Source organism: Dendropsophus ebraccatus, chromosome 4, assembly GCF_027789765.1.
Source record: "Dendropsophus ebraccatus isolate aDenEbr1 chromosome 4, aDenEbr1.pat, whole genome shotgun sequence".
Taxonomy (NCBI): Eukaryota; Metazoa; Chordata; class Amphibia; order Anura; family Hylidae; genus Dendropsophus; species Dendropsophus ebraccatus.
Genome location: NC_091457.1, coordinates 115,157,953 through 115,176,367, shown reverse-complemented (window position 1 = coordinate 115,176,367; position 18,415 = coordinate 115,157,953). Strand labels below are relative to the sequence as shown.

At 42.6% G+C, this 18,415-nt stretch overlaps 1 protein-coding gene and 1 long non-coding RNA gene across 3 annotated transcripts in view; one reads left to right on the top strand and one right to left on the bottom strand.

Moving 5' to 3' along the window:
- The window catches only part of LAMB2 (laminin subunit beta 2), a 64,087-nt gene extending 46,143 nt beyond the window's left edge, over positions 1-17,944 (top strand). The window contains exons 17-36 of one of the 2 annotated variants that reach the window (XM_069966796.1): positions 2,517-2,637; positions 2,979-3,171; positions 3,960-4,103; positions 4,190-4,421; positions 4,869-5,032; positions 7,686-7,715; positions 8,823-8,888; positions 10,295-10,519; positions 11,192-11,409; positions 11,579-11,675; positions 12,054-12,426; positions 12,901-13,085; positions 13,468-13,709; positions 13,932-14,135; positions 14,577-14,721; positions 15,046-15,253; positions 15,675-15,816; positions 15,911-16,087; positions 17,082-17,241; positions 17,776-17,944. In XM_069966796.1, coding sequence (XP_069822897.1) covers positions 2,517-2,637; positions 2,979-3,171; positions 3,960-4,103; positions 4,190-4,421; positions 4,869-5,032; positions 7,686-7,715; positions 8,823-8,888; positions 10,295-10,519; positions 11,192-11,409; positions 11,579-11,675; positions 12,054-12,426; positions 12,901-13,085; positions 13,468-13,709; positions 13,932-14,135; positions 14,577-14,721; positions 15,046-15,253; positions 15,675-15,816; positions 15,911-16,087; positions 17,082-17,241; positions 17,776-17,912 — 3,463 coding nt within the window. In that variant the 3' untranslated portion in view covers positions 17,913-17,944. The remainder of the gene's footprint in view (positions 1-2,516; positions 2,638-2,978; positions 3,172-3,959; positions 4,104-4,189; positions 4,422-4,868; positions 5,033-7,685; positions 7,716-8,822; positions 8,889-10,294; positions 10,520-11,191; positions 11,410-11,578; positions 11,676-12,053; positions 12,427-12,900; positions 13,086-13,467; positions 13,710-13,931; positions 14,136-14,576; positions 14,722-15,045; positions 15,254-15,674; positions 15,817-15,910; positions 16,088-17,081; positions 17,242-17,775) is intronic. The other variant, XM_069966797.1, reaches the window with a different exon arrangement.
- LOC138788687 (uncharacterized) overlaps positions 1-18,415 on the bottom strand; it is a 53,735-nt gene that overhangs the window by 28,038 nt on the left and 7,282 nt on the right. The window lies entirely within an intron of this gene.

Here is an 18,415-nt window from a genome sequence, read left to right as displayed (position 1 = left end):
ATCGGTCCGGGAGAAGACAGTCCTCTTTCGCCTCTGTGTCACGTCATCAGTCACACTCAGACTGATAAACTATGTAAGTCTTTAGAGTCTGACTGATTTCACTGACACAGAGCGGTGAGCAGACCGCACTGCAGCGCAGTCCTCTCCCCGCTCGTTCTCACGGTCAGTACAAGTCTTGACACTAAGACCTGGACCAATTGAAACTTTTGACATGTCCCTCTGACATGTCAAAAGTTTTTTATGATGACAGCTACACTTTACGTGGTACAGTAGAGGTCCACAGTTTGACTTTCCAATCACACTTTTAGGTTAACTCAACTAAAAAGCACAACTTCTGGTAATCTCTTAGGCCCCTTTCACACATCCCTTATTCGCTTGTCATTTGTGGACCAATTGATTTCTAGGGCGTATACACACATCCTTAGGCGTTACTGATCTGTGTTGGGGCCATGATCTATGAAGCAAATTAAAAAAATGGCCGAGCCAGTGTGTGGTCCGTAGTTGTGGCACAGATAACTTTTTACATGAAAGGGTCAGTGCAACTGCAGACGGTTGCATATCCGTAGTTCTGTCCATAGTTGTGTGTCCACAGCTCTATGGATGTGTAAATCAGGGGCCTTTCTGGGGCCTTTAAGGCTATGTGCGACACTACTAGCCAGGTTGTACCTAACACAGCTGTCAACTCTTGCTGGTCTAAAATGTTGCTTCAACAACTTTTTTTTTAGAAATTGCTCATGACCACTCACACCAGTGGATGTATGTTACACATATAGCACAAACATTTGTCCATGAACATTTTGTGGCCAACAAAGTCATGATTCTACTTCTTGTAATTGGGATACGAGTATAGTTTTAACAAGACACAGCTGAACTTGTCAATCACTCTATATATGCTTATTTTGTAGTAGTGACCCCTGGGGTGCTCAATGTAGATCTAATCTTTGTCCTCCATTCATAGCACATGTTGGCCTTTGGTCTGAATCTCTGTACGCCATTCCTGGTGGTATCAACTAACACACCATCGGCCACACTGTTGAGACAGTACATTTCCAGCATCTACTGTAAGCCTATAGACGGTGCCTAGACTATGGTGTGTTGCAGCAGTGTACAGCACAACATTATCCAGATCCACTCTCCATACAATTGCCGAGAGGCTCCAATTTGCATTCCTTAAGCCAACACACTCAGATCTGCAGTTTCTTGGTCTGACTACACAAATTCTTCATACACTGCATTCAATTACTTGTAGACACTCTGCACGGCCTCCAAATGCAGATTAATCTATCCCTAGTCTAACAAGGTTCACACAGTCCTAAATTTTCAGGTCTCATATATGCTGTGCTCTAGTGTCCCTTAAACCCTTCATTAAGCATTTTCAATGAAAACGTCATCATTATAGATGAGTAAACCTACCGAAAAACTGTATCCATGGTTTCCAGGCAGTCCTTGGGCTGCATCGACCTTCTCCAGGTGGTGGGATTCAAATGCTGATCGCTCATCTCTATTCATGATCAGGCACACTTAATTCAGTACTACTGTGTTTCCCCGATAAGACAATGTCTTATATTAATTTATGCTCTTAAAGATGGGTTAGGTGACGGTCTTATTTTCAGAGAATGTCTTATTTTTCCATTAAGAATTCACATGTAACATGCACATCAGGGACAGAGCATACAGTATGGTGGCTTCCGGATACCAGGGGGAGCTCATCATAGCACACTCGTACAGCACAGCAGTGATAGCGTACAGTATGGCGGCAAGCGACAGGAAACAAGCTCTGTAGGGGACAAAGGGGATGGCAACAGGCGGCAGGCCTCTTGATGTCTTGCCTGCACATTTCCTTACAAGTGACAGGAACATTGGGCTTGGCGGGAGGTGTTGGTCTTCATGTCTTACATGCAGCTGCTCTGCAATGGACAGTGAAGATAGGGGACAACAGCATTAGGGTAAAAAGAATCAGAGCTTCATGCCCTGGTTTTCTGTTCGGTGGGCACGCTTCCAACAAAAACTTTGCTAGGTCTTACTTTTGGGGGAGGCTTTATATTTAGCAAATGAGCAAAACCTCTACTAGGTCTTTTTTTCACTGGATGTCTTATTTTCGGGGAAACGGTAAAATAAGTCCTGAGCGAGTAAAGTTTTTTTTTATCTTTATGTCAGGTTACAATACAACCTGCACACAATGGCTAGAAATACTGGTATTCCTCATGTAGGCACATGACAGCTACAAGGACAATTTTGGCATTTTGGGTAAGTTCACATGGGCATAAAAAGGCCTTAAAAAGGCCCCCAAAATACATATGTCTGATGCCATCAAATCCATTAGGATGTAGATATTAATGTAGATGCAGATAAATGTTCCTATGAATTACTGAATAGGCGAAAAGCACAGGCCAGAAGTTTAGGCATAGTGAACTAGAAATAGTACAGGTTTAGGCCTGTAACTTTAAGCCTTTTTATGTGACAAGTATAGTATTTCTTAAAAACAAACTCCTTTATTATTATTTTTTTTTTTATAGACATGTTGTTTTGCCTCAGCCAGTTTGCCTGGAACTTGCGGTCAGTTACACCATTCGCCTCGAATTCACCAGATATAGCTCTCGGGAGAGGGTTCAAGGAGCCAATATACTGATAGATTCTGTGAGTATCATTGGAGGTATACACAAACCTCTCTATAGTGAGACCAAGGTGTTATGTACCATACAGAGCTCTGGTTGGTCTTATTCCCTTTGCTATTGATTGACTAGAACCTGTGTAGAGCTCCCCTCCCCAGAGGAACTGCACTGTTAGCAAGCATGGGGATGGGGGATTCTCCCCAAAGTCATGGAAAGGAAATGAAGGGGGCAAAGAAACACCAAGCTTTTCTGTCCTGGTAAATCCCAACACCATAACAGCTTCCTGTTTTCTATAGGTCTCTGCTTCTCCTGCATACAGTACACTATTTAGTTAACGTCTTTTTCACTACGATCTTTTGCCCCCAGTTGGTTCTTGTTCCGCGCTATTCATCACTGGAGATGTTTATCGGGGGAGACCCGGCGTCCAATCATCGGAAGGATGCTTTTGAGCGTTTCCGGTGTCATGGTAACAGTGGCAGTGTCCTAAAATCCCCAACTAGTGAGGTCTGCTCCAAACTGATCACCAGCATGTCCGCCATTCTTCATGATGGAGCCCTGGGTGAGTTAAAATCCACAATAGACAGGATGATTATCACTGGTGTATTAGATATTGATTAGGTTTATCCCAAGCTAACACACATGCTAGTCACCTCAAATTGTTAAATATCCTATTTATTTATTTATTTATTAGTTTGTTTCTTATCTATTTTTTGAAAAACCCAGTAAGCCTGCCATCACAGCCTCTTCAGAAGTTTTTACACAGCTATACTAGAAAAGGCCAGCTTAAAGTTAGGCTACATCTTATTTTGGGCTATGCCTCCGGCATAGGTCGGGATACCTGTAAAAAAGAGTCACTGAATGGAGTCTACTTGTGACCAGTCTTTTTTCCTTATCCATAGTGGACTACACTTTTGAGTACTGCAAAAAAAAAAAAAAAAATAGACATTAGGGATAGACACTAAACCTACTGGTCGATTATGTTGGTCCATTACAGACAATTGGCCTGCTACAGGTACGTGTCCGTAATAGCTGTTATACCTTTGTGCCAGAATCCTGAAGTATACTGGCTACTTTATAAGGTCAGTCAAATTGTCTTTCAGTGCCCCCCAGTGGTAAAAATAAAGAAAGCAATAACAATTAAAAAAAATTGGAAATCATTTTGAAGGAATTGTCCATGATTAGAAAAACATGGCTTCTCTCTTCCATAAACAGTGCCACACCTGTCCTTAGGTTGTGTTTGGTATTGCAGTTTATCTACATTCATTTCTATGGACCTGGGCTGCTCTTTGTAGAAGGCAGTAGCCGTGTGCACATCCCTTACTGAAAAATCTTTATTGCCTTTCCCAGTGTGCAACTGTGACCCTCAAGGATCGCGGAGTTCAGAATGCGACCCCAATGGTGGACAATGTCAGTGTAAATCCAATGTAATAGGCCGTCGCTGTGACCGATGTGCTCCTGGGACTTATGGATTTGGACCAGCCGGCTGTAAAAGTAAACTCACCTAGCTAAATAAGAGAAAGAAAATATTATTATATACCTGTACTGTATGTTATATGACATTTTATAATATGCTGCAGGCTGTGACTGTAATCTGGAGGGCTCCAGCCATAACTTCTGTGACCAGTATAATGGACAGTGCCCTTGTCGGACTGGTGCCTATGGACCTAAGTGTGATCGATGCCAACCAGGCCACTGGGGCTTCCCTAACTGCAGAAAATGCCACTGTAATGGCCATTCAGAAGAGTGCGACCAGAGGACTGGAGCTTGTCTGAACTGTCGGGATAGCACTGCAGGAGACAGATGCGAGAGGTGATTTGTAGCTCTTAATAATATAAATGAATGTGCTGGGATTGTTGTCAGTCTCATCAATTAAGGGGAAGAGCTTTTTCCTGTGATCACTGTCGCCCCCTGATAAATAAGCCTCTTTGTATGAGTTGTCAAGAAGAGTGGGGGAAGGGAAGTGAAGACAGATCAGAGCTGATTTGTTTTAGAAAAATAGACATGACATTTTAGTAGCCTGTTGTGATCAAAAACTCTACTGGATATGCTTGGTATACCAGGACCCTATATACACTAGATAATGACATTTTATTTTGGACACAATGTGACTTTCTATAAAAGGAGACAGGTCTGGTCGGTTCTACTGACAAGTCTGTCTTACTAAATAGTTTTATTCTCCAAGAAAAAATAATTCAGAATTATTTTTTTTAACTCAACATGCCAAGACAGCTGATCTGTGTGTAAACTTTTTTCCAGATGTGCAGCTGGATTCTTTGGAAATCCAGTGCTGGGATCTGGTGATCAGTGCAGGCCCTGCCCTTGCCCTGAGGGTCCCAATAGTGGAAGACACTTTGCTGTATCCTGTCATCAAGACCCTCGGTCACGACAGGTCATCTGTAACTGTAACCAAGGCTATACAGGTGAGTTGTTTCATCCAAGAATAACTGGCAGGTTTCAGACAGACCCAGAATAATTACAGCAGATGGAAGATGAGAGGTGCACTACATGAGCTCAGTAAGTAACACTGGTGCTATAAACAGGATCCCACACAGTTCACCTTGCAAACTTACCCACTGAGCGAAAAATGGTTTTCAGATGTTAACTATGCCTAACGTCCACATTACAACCACCATTGTGTGTTCACTTTACCATTTTAGAAGGTAAAACTTATTTCCTTAGGGTCCTAGAGGACCACCCAGTAATATTAAGCGGTGTATGGTAGTATTATAGGGAAACTTTATGGCAGTCCTTAAAGAAGAATTCTGAAAATCTTATTTGCCATATAGTTCTAACTTGTAAGCCCTCGCGGGCAGGATCCTCTTTGCTGATTTACCAGTCTGCCATTTAATGTACCTTATTCATGTAATGTGTTTTTGATCTTGTAATGTTCCTGTCTGTCCTCCCCTATTGCTTGTATAGCGCTCTGGAATATCAAGAATAAAATATCAAGAATAAAAATAGATAATAATAATAATAATAATAATTATAACTCATAAGTAATTTTTGCAGTGTCATTTGTTCACCCCAGCTCAGCTGCATCCAAGTCATGTGACCACCAGTCAGGCCACCAAAATAATTTTTTTCTGTGTTGCCGACTTCCTGTGAACAATGTTATCACATCATCAGTTATTAAACCCCTCCTGGCAAGTAAGACGCTTCTCTACCCACCAAGTTCTGCCTTTCTTGTTTCTTTTAATGTCCCTCCATGGATAGTGTGCTGACAGGGAGAAACTTTTCCCAAGGAGACTTAGTAATACACTTGGACTCTATAGTGGAAGTAAATGACAGAAGTTCTGTGTCACTGATCAATCACTTGTTGCAGTTAGGAAGCAAGTGTAGTGAGACCTTGACTACTGTGCATCTACAAAGTTAGAGGTTTCCTTGGAAATGTAAGCTGCATTAAGACACCATGTCAGAGAGAAGAAGGAATCAAGGTGACAACCTATAAATGGCACATCAGCTAAGTATGTGCAAAGTATATACAAGAGCCTCTAAAATATTATTTAAAATTGGTCTATTCTACACTATATAAATAAAAATTTAAGATTCCAGACTGTTTATTTAACAGCTGCTGTCCCACAGCAAAAGTTTTTTGGGAAAGGGAAAATTGCCAATGCAGTTTTTCAACCAAAGCTAAAGGTGGATTCAGCAGGAAGCAGAAGTATAAGTCCTTCCCATATATTCCCATTGTAAACACACTGTTAGTATTGGCTGAAAAACTGCTGTGGCAGTATTAAAAAAAAAAACAAAACAAAAAAAAACAACCCTGCCGTGTGTGACAGTAGCCTAGAGCGTAATGTTTACAATTTGGGGGCTATATTGTGTGGGCTATATATGGCAGTATTCTATGGACATTGGATGGAGCTATTATTTAAACATTATATTACAGTATTATCTTATGAATGCGTCTTTTGAAATTATGAGGAAAAACTAAGTTTGAATTCAGAGAGGAATCCCTTTGGAATCCCTTTTTTTTTTATTAAGCAGACCCTAAGGAGTGACAGCTGGGAAGGACAAAAGGAAGGTAGTAGAATGTGCTACATGGTGCAAAAAAGTGCACCACAATATTCTGTTTTACTGTGTACATAAGTGTTGGTATAGCGTATGTAAGGCCTGTTTACAGAGGCAAAATCTGAGCTGATTTTGTTGCAGAACATGCTCCCATGGAAAGTGTGGTTTTGCACCAACAATGCCACCATGTACAGTTTACAACAATTTTTTTCTAATCATTTTTGTATGGGCGCTCCCCATTAAAATAATGTGAGCTTTAAAGAGTACCTGTCATGATAAAGGTTTGAGATGTAAAGCTTGAGGTGTAAATTTTGCTGTGTGAACAAGCCCTTAAAGGGGTACCCCGGTGGGGGGGGCATTTTTTTCCTGGGACCGGGGATAAGGTGGCTGAGGGAAACGAGGTCCACTCACCTTCCCGGTTCCAGCGACGGGTCCCTTATCGCGGCGCTCTTGTCCCTGGTGCCTGGCCGCTTCATGGTGTCTAACGCGGGCCCGAGATGATACTTCTCAGGTCCGCTCAGCCAGTCAGTGACAGAGGCGGGATCTGAGCGGACTTGAAACGGATCCAGCCTCCGTCACTGACTGGCTGAGCGGACCTGAGACGTCACGTCTCAAGCCCGCGTCAGACACCAGGAAGCGGCCGGTAACCGGGCACCGGAGCGCCGCAATGCCGGACACGCCGCTGGAACCGGAGAGGTGAGTGGACGTCGTTTCCCTCAGCCACCTCATCCCCGGTCCCAGGAAAAAAATGCCCTCCTGCCGGAGTACCCCTTTAATGGACATAAGTCTTGTGATCCATTAATCCAATTGGCCATAACATGAAAACCACTGGTGGCAGGCCAAGTGAATTACAAAGACTACCTTGTGACAATGACACCTGTCAAGCAGTGGTATAATTTAGACAGGTGGTTTTATGTTATGGCTGTGATTATATATATATATATATATTTTTACATCCATTCCACATGGTTAAATCCCCCATCCCAATTCACCATTGAGAGTGTTCGGTGGGACTTTTCTGTGAACATATTGTGCAGTATTTTTTATCATTTCTCTTCTTAGGACTGGTAAAGAGGTCAGGAGGGGCCCGGCGTGAGTAATTGGCTTCCCTGCCTTGTCACCCACCCCAATGCATGGCTTTCTATCACTCCTGCGGGGGAGACAGTGGTCTCTGCTATAAGCACAGCTAACAGATCGGGCTCTTACACAGTTCTGTTAAAGGCACAAATAAAAAAAGAAAATTACTGGATTGCTGGATCCACTACAAAAACTCCATCAACTGAATTAAACAATCATGAGACAACCACTAGAAGACACAGCACAGAGTAATGGGGGATGTTCAGGGGGTGTAGCTTGGTAGCGTAGATATTTGGACAGAATATTAAAGGTTTGTGCCATAATCTGCACACACTGGCTTGGTATAACCCAATCTGCTTCTTCATCTGGAGTTGTCAATCACACTAAACTGCAATCATTGTGTAGTTATCGCTATACTAAAGCTTTACAATCACACCTCACAAATACTGAATCACTGCAGTTTTTTCTCGAGTTTTGTCATAAAACACTAAGCCTGTGAGTAAGGAGAGAGCAAAGTGGGCACCACAAATACCGTCAATAATGACAAAGGGTGCTATTGTGTACCCTATAATGTGATACCAATGTACCAAAGCAAGAAAGGCAGGAGAATATAGGGTATATAAACCACAATGCACACCAATAAGCACTAAGCTTGTCTCCAGGTCAGGCCCCTTTACGCAAGGGTGTCCCATAGATGCCCTATTAATGCTGAGTTAGCAAAGGCAGTGGTACCAAGTGGTCCCAACCCCAGGACCCACAAAATTCAAAGCTATACTATAGAGGCAAACCATGCTGCTGCTATGGGGGCCGAAGCGGCATTTAGAATAATGGCGGACATAAATATCACTCCTTACATACGATATCGTATTGCTTTTAGTAAGAGAAACAAAGGCAGATAGAATAGCTTTTAATGTCTAACAAGAATAAAGGAATCACATTTGGCTGAATGATATGCACTATTGATCAGTTCAATTCCACAGATCACATTTGGCTGAGGTCTACACATATTTCACCCATTCAATGTGCACAACTCGTATATATGGCTGAATTGTGAGCACAATTCTCCAGCTACATCATTAAACCACCATCACCTGAACTATAGAGACATTATTTTATCCCTAGTCATTTCTGGATCCAAACGCTGCCCGAATAGGCCAATATGCAGACATGTCCCGTGGATCTCAAGAGGTACATATCTCATGGTCCAATGTGATGACCAAGAACTAATATTATTGCTCCCCAGGACTTGTAATCATGTTTTATTCTTTCACTGTCCCTCCACACAAGAGGGTTCATAGGATTACATGGCCACTTATACTTTATCAGTGATGCAAGAGTCACACTTTCTGGAATGTATGTTGTAAAACTTCCTGTTCTTTTCAGCACAGACTTTTGTTTTATACACAGTGATAATCTCTAGTCTCACAAAATGCAACTTCTGGTGGTTGCTAGGAGTAGAATATATTGTGCGGCATTAGAGTGTAAAGGTCTATGTAATAAAGAGACCATTAGTCAAGCCTACCATGGTGAAGAGAAGCCAAGGGAGAGCCCACCACCTTGACCTTCACTGACATATATGGGCCTCTTGGAGACCAGATGGGTCCTCTTGGTGACTGAGGACCTATGGATACAGTTAAACTTACCTAAAGCATACAGTAATAACCTAAAAGTGGACATGATGGTTACATGACACAAACACTTGAGAGCAGTGTTGGCGATACATTTTAGTGATGTGTACAGAATTAGGTGATACCCTGTAACCTCCATTCCATTTTAAACTAGGCCGGGCCCTTATGTGTCTGGTTAAGATGGGATAATTCTAGCATTTCTCCTGGGTAAGCTGTAAACACAGTGGTACCTCGGTGTTCAAACACTTTCGAGTTGGAGCTAATTGGTATGCAAACAAAAATGTACCCAGAATTAACGTTCACAACTCAAACTTTGCTTGATATCTGAATGTTTTTGCGAGCGTGGATCGTGGGTTGCACCTGGTGAGGCTTTACATACAGTACAGTACTGTATAAGATTGCTGGAGTGCATATACAGTACAGTAGTAGTACAGGCAGTGCACCACCATCTCCCATCCGTTACAGTGCTGGGATGAGGGGCACTATACAGTAAAGTACATTGAAGAGTTGGTGACTAGTGTACTATAATTGCTGGTTTTGTTGAACATTTCTTGTTTAGGGTGCCTTCACACCTACCGTATCGCAGCAGAAAATCCGAAGCGGATCCGAAGCAGATTTAACTAAATGAATGAACACAGCATCAAATCCGCACTTACAAATCTGCTGCGAGTGGTTCTGGAGTGATTCAACTCAATGCAATAAATGAGTATAGTAGTTGATTATTGGTAGGTGCTGGAACCAACTAAACACATTTCCATGCAGAGGTACCACTGTAATGGACAGAAAAGCTCCATCATTCTTGGTTTGGTTTAGTTCCAGAGTGAGTGGCAGATCAGCAAAAATGCTACCCTATTGCACGTATAGATGGGAACCACCTAAAGCAAAGTGCCTACCTCATCTTATGAATAGAATATTTCATCTTCCCTTGCTTCAGTACTGTCCATAACAATGAGTTCTTATCTCCAGGCTCTCGGTGTGAGGAGTGCGCTCCTGGTTTCTATGGAAATCCTTTTCAGATTGGAGGGCGCTGCCTTCCCTGCCAGTGCAACAACAACATTGATATGACAGACATTGGATCCTGTGACCGCCGCAGTGGACAGTGCCTAAAGTGCAAGTATAATACAGAAGGGAGGTTCTGCGAGCACTGTCGACTTGGCTACTATGGCGACGCCTCAAGACGCAACTGTAATAGTAAGTAAAAAAGTATCGGAGCAAACATTTATTTTAATTACTGTACGTGTTAACCTCTCAATATTCTGTACAAGTAACTACAGTTAAGACCAACCTGACACTTCGATTAACCTTCATTAAATGCCATCTTTCTCATACAGAGCTTCTCTGAATTTTAAACTTAACATTCTGGCTGCCTGTGGCTACCACTAGGGGGAGCTTAGGAGTCTGCCGCATACTGATGTATTACTGAGTTTAAGAGGTTGCCTGGACAATAATTTTATAGCTAAATAAGCTCTGGGTGGGATAAAAAAAAAATCAACAATAAGAAATATACACTTTGATTGTCACTTAAACAGTACCAGTCCACAATACCCACCACTAGCCATTCAGCTGTGTGCAGCAGTGCCCAGCCTCTGCTAGTGACTTGCTCAACAGGCATTTTCTATGTGTCCAGACACAAGCAGTCACTCAGCAGCTGGAACCACTACCACTAAAATGGCACCAGTGGGGATTTGTAACAGGTAACAGATAACTCTCCAGAAAATTTCTTTTAGCAGTATGTTCCTACTCTTCCTCTAGTGGAGGCTACAGACAGAGGTGTATCATTTAGCTGTTTTTCCATGCAGAGGAATCTATACACAGATTATTTTATAAAACCCAGACTCCTTTTCTCACCATTATCTGTAACAGAGTGTGTATGTAATCACCTGGGGACCATCCGCAGCCAGTGCACCTCCAGGGATGAGTGCGTATGTGACAGAACAAGTGGGCAGTGCCAGTGTCTTCCTAATGTCACAGGCCAAAGCTGCGACCGCTGTAGTCCTAACTTCTGGAATCTGGCAAGTGGAAAGGGGTGCGTACCCTGCAACTGTGACCCGCACAACTCTTTTAGCTTAAGTTGCAACGAGGTGAGTCAAACAGAAATAAATATATATATGTCTCCCAAATAACTGCACCTACACTGAGTGATAATAACACTGCTCAGTGCCAAAAGGAAAGCAACAATCATAGCGCCAATAATAGTTCCATACTGTACCTATATAAAGCAACTATCCTTTCCTCCATTTTTTCCCCCAGTTCACTGGAAGGTGCCAATGCAGACCAGGATTCGGTGGTTCTACATGTACAGAATGTCAGGAGAATTATTGGGGAAACCCCAATGTTCAGTGCAGAGGTAACTTTCTCTTTGTTCATTTTTAGTTTCCTATTGTATTACTTTCTCACATACTTAGGATTGTAAGCTTTTGGACCAGTTCTTCCTTTTGTTTTTATTTTGTTATTGTTTTCACCTAAATAAGGCTAAGCTGTATATATGGAGGCAGTGCCTTGGCTAAAACTGAAATAGACACTAGATGGATAAATGTCTCACCTTTCTAGTAGACAGGTCATGCACCATTTGGTGTGGAATAGTCCTTTTCAAGGTTGTACTGTGTAGCATTACTTACAGTGTAATCAGAAATGTGTGCTCCATCAGTTCTATAGCTATATATGTCTGAATGATATCCTGTCTGTCGACTAACAACATCATATCCCCTCTTTATTCCTATGGTAGCTTGTGACTGTGACCGACGAGGCATTCAGTCACCCCAATGTAACCGTGCTACCGGCCACTGCACCTGTCGTAAAGGAGTATCAGGGGTGCGCTGTGATCAGTGTGCCCGGGGGTTTGCAGGACAGTTCCCTGACTGCCAGCCCTGTCATGAATGCTTCGGAGACTGGGACCGTATTGTTCAGGACTTGGCAACCCGCAGCCGTGACTTGGTACGTCGCGCTAAGGATATCCATCTGACAGGTGTGGCTGGAACCTACAAAAAGAACTTTAAGGCGATTGAAGAAAAACTGTCCAGAGCACGAAAAATTGTTAAAGCCCGCAACGCCACTGTGGAGTCAGTGACCAAACTGATGAAGATAATGGACGATTTACGGTCAGTCTTTAATGATAAAACTCAGCAAATATCTGTACTTTATTTATAGTATAAGGGAGAGGCCCCTGGTTGGTCCCTACCACTAAGGTGCTGAGAACCTGTGCAGGACACTCTATGGAAGAACTGCACCACATTGCAAACAAGGGGAATGAAAATTGGCCCAATGGATAAGGCAAGGGGGCGAAAATAGCACCATACATTTACAATGGGGCCCCTGGTATTTTATCTGTGCTTTTTAATATGTATGCCATACTACTCAAATAATGCTCCCTGATGTCTGATCAGTGATGGTTAGGCAAGTGCTGAAAGTCACTGCTTTGAATACTCATTACATTTAATGGCTGACTATGCAGTTTCTGAGCGTAGCGGACAGGAGCCAAAGTGGCATATCTTAGCACCTGCATCATAGAGGTCCATTATGTCAGGGGTGCAGAGAGCTCTGAAGTGCTAAAATGTGTAACTTTTTCTATGTAGGAATAAAATTAATGATTCCACTGAGACCCTCACACAGCTAGAAGGAGAGCTGACCAGCATACAAGACGAAAACTTTGAGGCCAACCATGACCTGGCAGACCTGGAAAGGGAGGTCCGGAGCCTAAACACGACAGCCAAGGAGAGGGCTCACCAGCTGGATGTACTGAAAAACTCCAACTTTTTAGGTATCTTGTTGGGTTAAAAATATATTTATAAGTCAATATCGTCTTCTAAATCCCATAGTGTGCCAACCACACATTGGTCCAGCATTGGTGAAGGATAGCCTTTTCCCCAACTTCAATCTTTTGTGCTCTTTGAATACAATGGTATCTTAGGACACAAACAGGCCCTTTGTGTTTTTCTTTATTACAGGGATATTGCTAAATCTTCCAACCACGAGTACTTTCCCCAAAGCCCTGTTCATTGTGATCTTGTCTAAACTAACACAGACAGAGCAGTAGAAACCAGGGAAGAAATCACCCAGCATCAGTTACCTATAAATATTAAACTACAAACAAGAGGGTAATACTGTGGCTAAAACAATGACACCACTTCTTTTCTATACAGGGGCGTACGACAGTATCCACCAGTCCCATGCACAGTCCAGAGCTGCCGAACAGCTAGTAAATGATTCTGTGATAAGTGTCCCCAGCCCAGTCAGTGATTCCGCCAAAACCAGAGACAAAACGGAGCAGCTCGTAGCTCATAAACGAGACGACTTTAACCGGAAAAATGCAGCAAACCGCCGGGCGCTAAATGATCTCAAGGGAAAAACGGATACGTTAGATCTGAAGAACATCAATGAGAAGGTTTGTTTTTTTTAATCCATGGTGATATCTCCTTATTTAGGCCCATATATGCATCCACTGTTAGATTACATGCAGATAGATAGGGAGGTTGCTAAGTTGCTTCTGCCTTTATTAGCCAAAAAGAGAGCTGCTGCTGCAAAAAACTTTCTAAATGATGATTTTCTTACATGATATGAACTGGGGTAAGACAGTAGTAGACTTATATATTTTGCCATTTCACAGGTTTGTGGAGCCCCTGGAGATGTTCCCTGCTCAGAGAGCCCCTGTGGGGGTGCTGGCTGCCGTGATGATGAAGGCAACAGGCACTGTGGTGGTCTGAGCTGTAATGGTGCTTTTGCAACTGCAGATAATGCGCTGGATCGGGCCAAGCATGCAGAGGAAGAGCTACGGAAAGCACTCGGAGAGGTGGACATCCTATTCCGAAAGGTATTCACTTGCCAATCGTTAAATCTTCTATTCCCTCATATATGAAGTTTGGGCCTGAAAGGCATATATGTATGTTCATGCAGAATTATGTAAGTAGGAAGGCTATTGATAATAAAATTAAGCAGAAGCCTAAGAAAGCTGGGTCCACTATGGGAGATCTATTGCAGTTATGTTGGCCGTCAACCAGCTTGATCGAATTGTTATAAATATTGTGTAACCATAGGGTACAGTTTACATAGTGATTCCTAAATGAGTGTCTCATCTGTAGCAGATGTAGCCATGTGATCACGTCTTAAGGTGGCACAGTATATAAAAGTAGGTTGGTGGTTGAACTGTTGACCCTTCTCTCCACCGATGGATGATGTCAGGAGAATTGAGTTACTTCATGGAGAATGCAAGTGCTTACTGAAAGAGACATCTTTTTGTTTATTTATAATGTAGGTGGCGGAGGCGAAGGCAAATGCTGACATGGCTAAACAGCGGGCACAAGCGACTCTACAACGAGCCAGTCAGACCAAGGGAAGGGTAGAACAATCCAATAAAGAGCTTCAGCAGCTCATCCAGCAGATCAAAGACTTCCTAAACCGTAAGTGACATATCAGATCCTTACATCAATGGTGTAATGTTCACTCCTTCTAAAAAGAAAGCTGCTAAGCTTGCAGCTAAAACCTCCAGCGATGGGCTGCTATTTCCCAAAAGTAAGCCATCAAGCACATTCTCCTTAGGAATGTAAGGCCTCTGTTTGAATGGAAACCATCAGCAGCTCTCCTTGTTGATAGTCTCCGAACTATCATAAGATGATCACAAGTGATTAGCATAGCAAAGCCAGAATCCTTATGTCTTCGTCAAACGTTGCTCACTGTCTGTACAAGCAGGAAACAATATTCATTTTTTCTATTTATTAATGCAGAGGAGGGAGCAGACCCAGACAGCATAGAGATGGTTGCCAGCCGTGTCCTGGACCTCTCCATACCTGCAACTCCCCAACAGATCCAACGCCTTGCAGAGGAAATAAAAGACAGAGTGAGCGCCCTTTCTAATGTAGACACCATTTTGGACCACACGGCTGCTGACGTCCGCAGGGCCGAGCAACTACTGAATGAGGCCAAGAAAGCTAGGTATGTTTCATGCTTTTCCGTAAACAATCGTAGATAGAAAGAAGAACATTGCTATTGATCATCTACAGGAGGCACCAAAGAGAGGGAAACGGGGGGGGGGGGGGGGGGGTGAGGAGAAGAAAGATCATGCATGTCTATGAAGCCTCAGTGACCTGTGATGACAAAATGTACATTTTTAAAGTGTCTGTTGTGACTTTTCCGTATCCATTGACCTAAGAGAATATGAGAAAACGTATGCCACCAGTAGAGCGTTCAGATGCTACTAGAGGCAGCTCACTGCACACATGTTCAACTCCCATAGTGATCAGTGCTAGCTGTATAATACCATATCACATAGAGGTGGCTGTGGGCCGTAGCCATCCTGACAGAGCTACAAGGTTTCCCTTTTACTATAGGCTTTTGTGTCCATTTTTTTATTTAGGAATCGTGCTGAAAATGTGAAAAACACTGCAGAATCTGTGAAGAAAGCTTTGGAAGATGCCAAAAGAGCCCAGAATGCTGCAGAGGGTGCTATCCAAAGTGCCAACAATGACATACTAGACACAGAGACAAAGTTAACTACAGTAAGATAAGAAAGAGTAACCTGCGGGCTAAAAGGAAATCAGCATACATATCAGTTTAAAATCTTATTACCATCCTTATGTTTTTCCACTACAGATCCAGTCGGAAACATCTAATGCTGAAAGTCGTCTTAATGATGCCATGGATCGAATTGGTCACCTGGATAAACAAATAGATGCGCTCAAGGTGAAACGAGCCGGGAACAGTCTGGCAGCGACACGTGCAGAGGAATCCGCCAGTGCCGCTCTGGACAAAGCCAATGATGCAAAAAAGGTAAGGAAGACTATTACTATTAAAAGGCTTTGTCTTAAAAGCTATGCTTACTTTAGCAAAAAAAAATTTTATTGCTCATGCGAATCTACATGTTTTCCTAGCATGGTCTAAGGGCCCTTTTACACCAACAGATTATCTGACAGGAATGGATTTAAAGAGAGGAGAAATCTCAGTCTTTCCTTTATTACCTCTTCTCTGTGTATAGTCCATTCCTGGCTTTGGCTCAAAAAATCTGTCCGATAATCTGTTGGGCCCTTACAATCAGTGGGGTCTAAACACTGATCAAAACCTTTGATAAATCTGTGTAACATGTCAAAAGATTTCTACAGTGACAGTAAAGGCCCTATTACACGTAGCGATTATTGGTTGTATTTGGTTGTATTACGGCTGATAACCGTTTTGTGTAATAAAAAACAACGATCAGACATGCACAATGTCGGCTGACCATTGTCTTTTAACATCCTTCAACATGTTGAAAGATGAAAGACAACCATAGCAACAATCTGCTGCCGTCACTCCAGGTAAGGGCCAGTTCACACGGAATAAAACTGGCGGAATCCTGCCAGCCTCTGTGTCATACTGGCAGTCTATGGGAGGGCTTGTGCGCCTCCTCTCTCCGCTCGGAAGATATGACATGTCGTGAGGCGCAAGCCCTCCCATAGACAGCCAGTATGACACGTGAAACTCTCCGCTGTGAAATGCCGCCAGTTTTAATCTGTGTGAACTGGCGAATGGGAGCGGAAACAGCAGACCACTGCTAATAGCTCCGTCAGCGAGTGGAGAACGAGGAGCAAGTGAGTGCAGACCTGACAGGTCTGCGCTCGCTTGCGCCCTCTGATCACCCTGTGTAGGGTTTTCAACAACCACTGATACTAAAGACAGGTTCAGTCATCAGGACACATTATCTAGATTATAGGGCCATATTATCTACATTGATTACTGTTTGTTTCTGTTTCACTGTCTGTTCCAATAATTGTATTTTATTACTTTTAAGGTGATGGATGGACAACTTGGAGATCGATATAAAACCGTACAGAATTTTGTAGAACACAAGGCGAAAAACATAAAGGATTCAAAGAATAAAGCAGATCAACTACGGGATGAAGCAAAGCAGCTGCTGGAGAATGCACAAGATAAACTAAAAAGACTTCAAGGTAAGTCATAAAGCATAGGGCTCTGTGGCCTCCACTCATCACAGTAGGTCCAGTGTTCAGACCTACACATGGCTCCAAAAGCTACTCCAGGAGAGAATATGGGCATTGTGCCATCTACACAAAAGTACAGAACAATTCAAAAAACTATTTTAAAAAACTGGGATTCTAAAATATTGGAATATTCGGATGCCGCCCTAGGGAGCCCGAGAAAACATTGATACAGCCATAGGCTTGAGTTGCGCTCACTTAGGGCCCTGTTACACCAAGCAATTATTGGCCGTATTTAGCCAATTACCGTCCGATAACCATCTGGTGTAACAGGACACGTTAAAAGGCAGATCACTTTACCATGGACACAACCTCACTGAGATCTAACACAGGCAGAAGCTGCGGCAGCGAGAAGTGATATATCTGAATTTAACCATTTATGTTTAATATTAATGCACTCACAAAGCTACATGTTTCTTATATAAATTTATTTAGTGTTAAAAAGTAACTGTGCGAATTCACTAATGTTACCATTTCCCATTCCAGAACTAGAGGTGGCATACGAGAAGAATGAAGTCATCCTCCAAGAAAAAGCAAAGCAGCTTGACGGCCTAGAAGGCAAGATGAAGACCATTCTTGAAGACATAAACCATCAGATTCAGATATATAACACTTGTCAATAAAGCAAAATCACTCGTGTAGGACCAAACACAAAGTTTCCAGCACCCAGATGGTTCTGACAAACAGAAGCTGAATATTACTAAAGGGGGTATAAAACTAATAGACAGTGGGTATTATCTGCTTAAAGGGGTTATCCAGGATTAGGGAATAAAGGGCTGTATTCTTTGAAAAACAGCACCACACCTATTCACAGTCTGTGGATAGTATTGCAGCTCAGCTCCATTTGCTTCAAAAGAGATAAACTCTAATTTCTGTAGCCATGTCCTTAGCTGCTCTGCCTCCCCTATCCCTACTACTCACCAGTGGCTAGAAGCAGCAGTATTTTAATATTGTACTATTGTAGCCCTTTCTTTTATTAGTATAATACCTCTTTAAATCATCACCTGGTGTGCTATATGGAGTGGTCACAGATATTCCACTTGTCATAACACAGGATTCTTTCTGAGCCTTCATGGTCAACATATAATAAAACTGACCTGAGTGTCCCCAGTACATGCAAACTGCA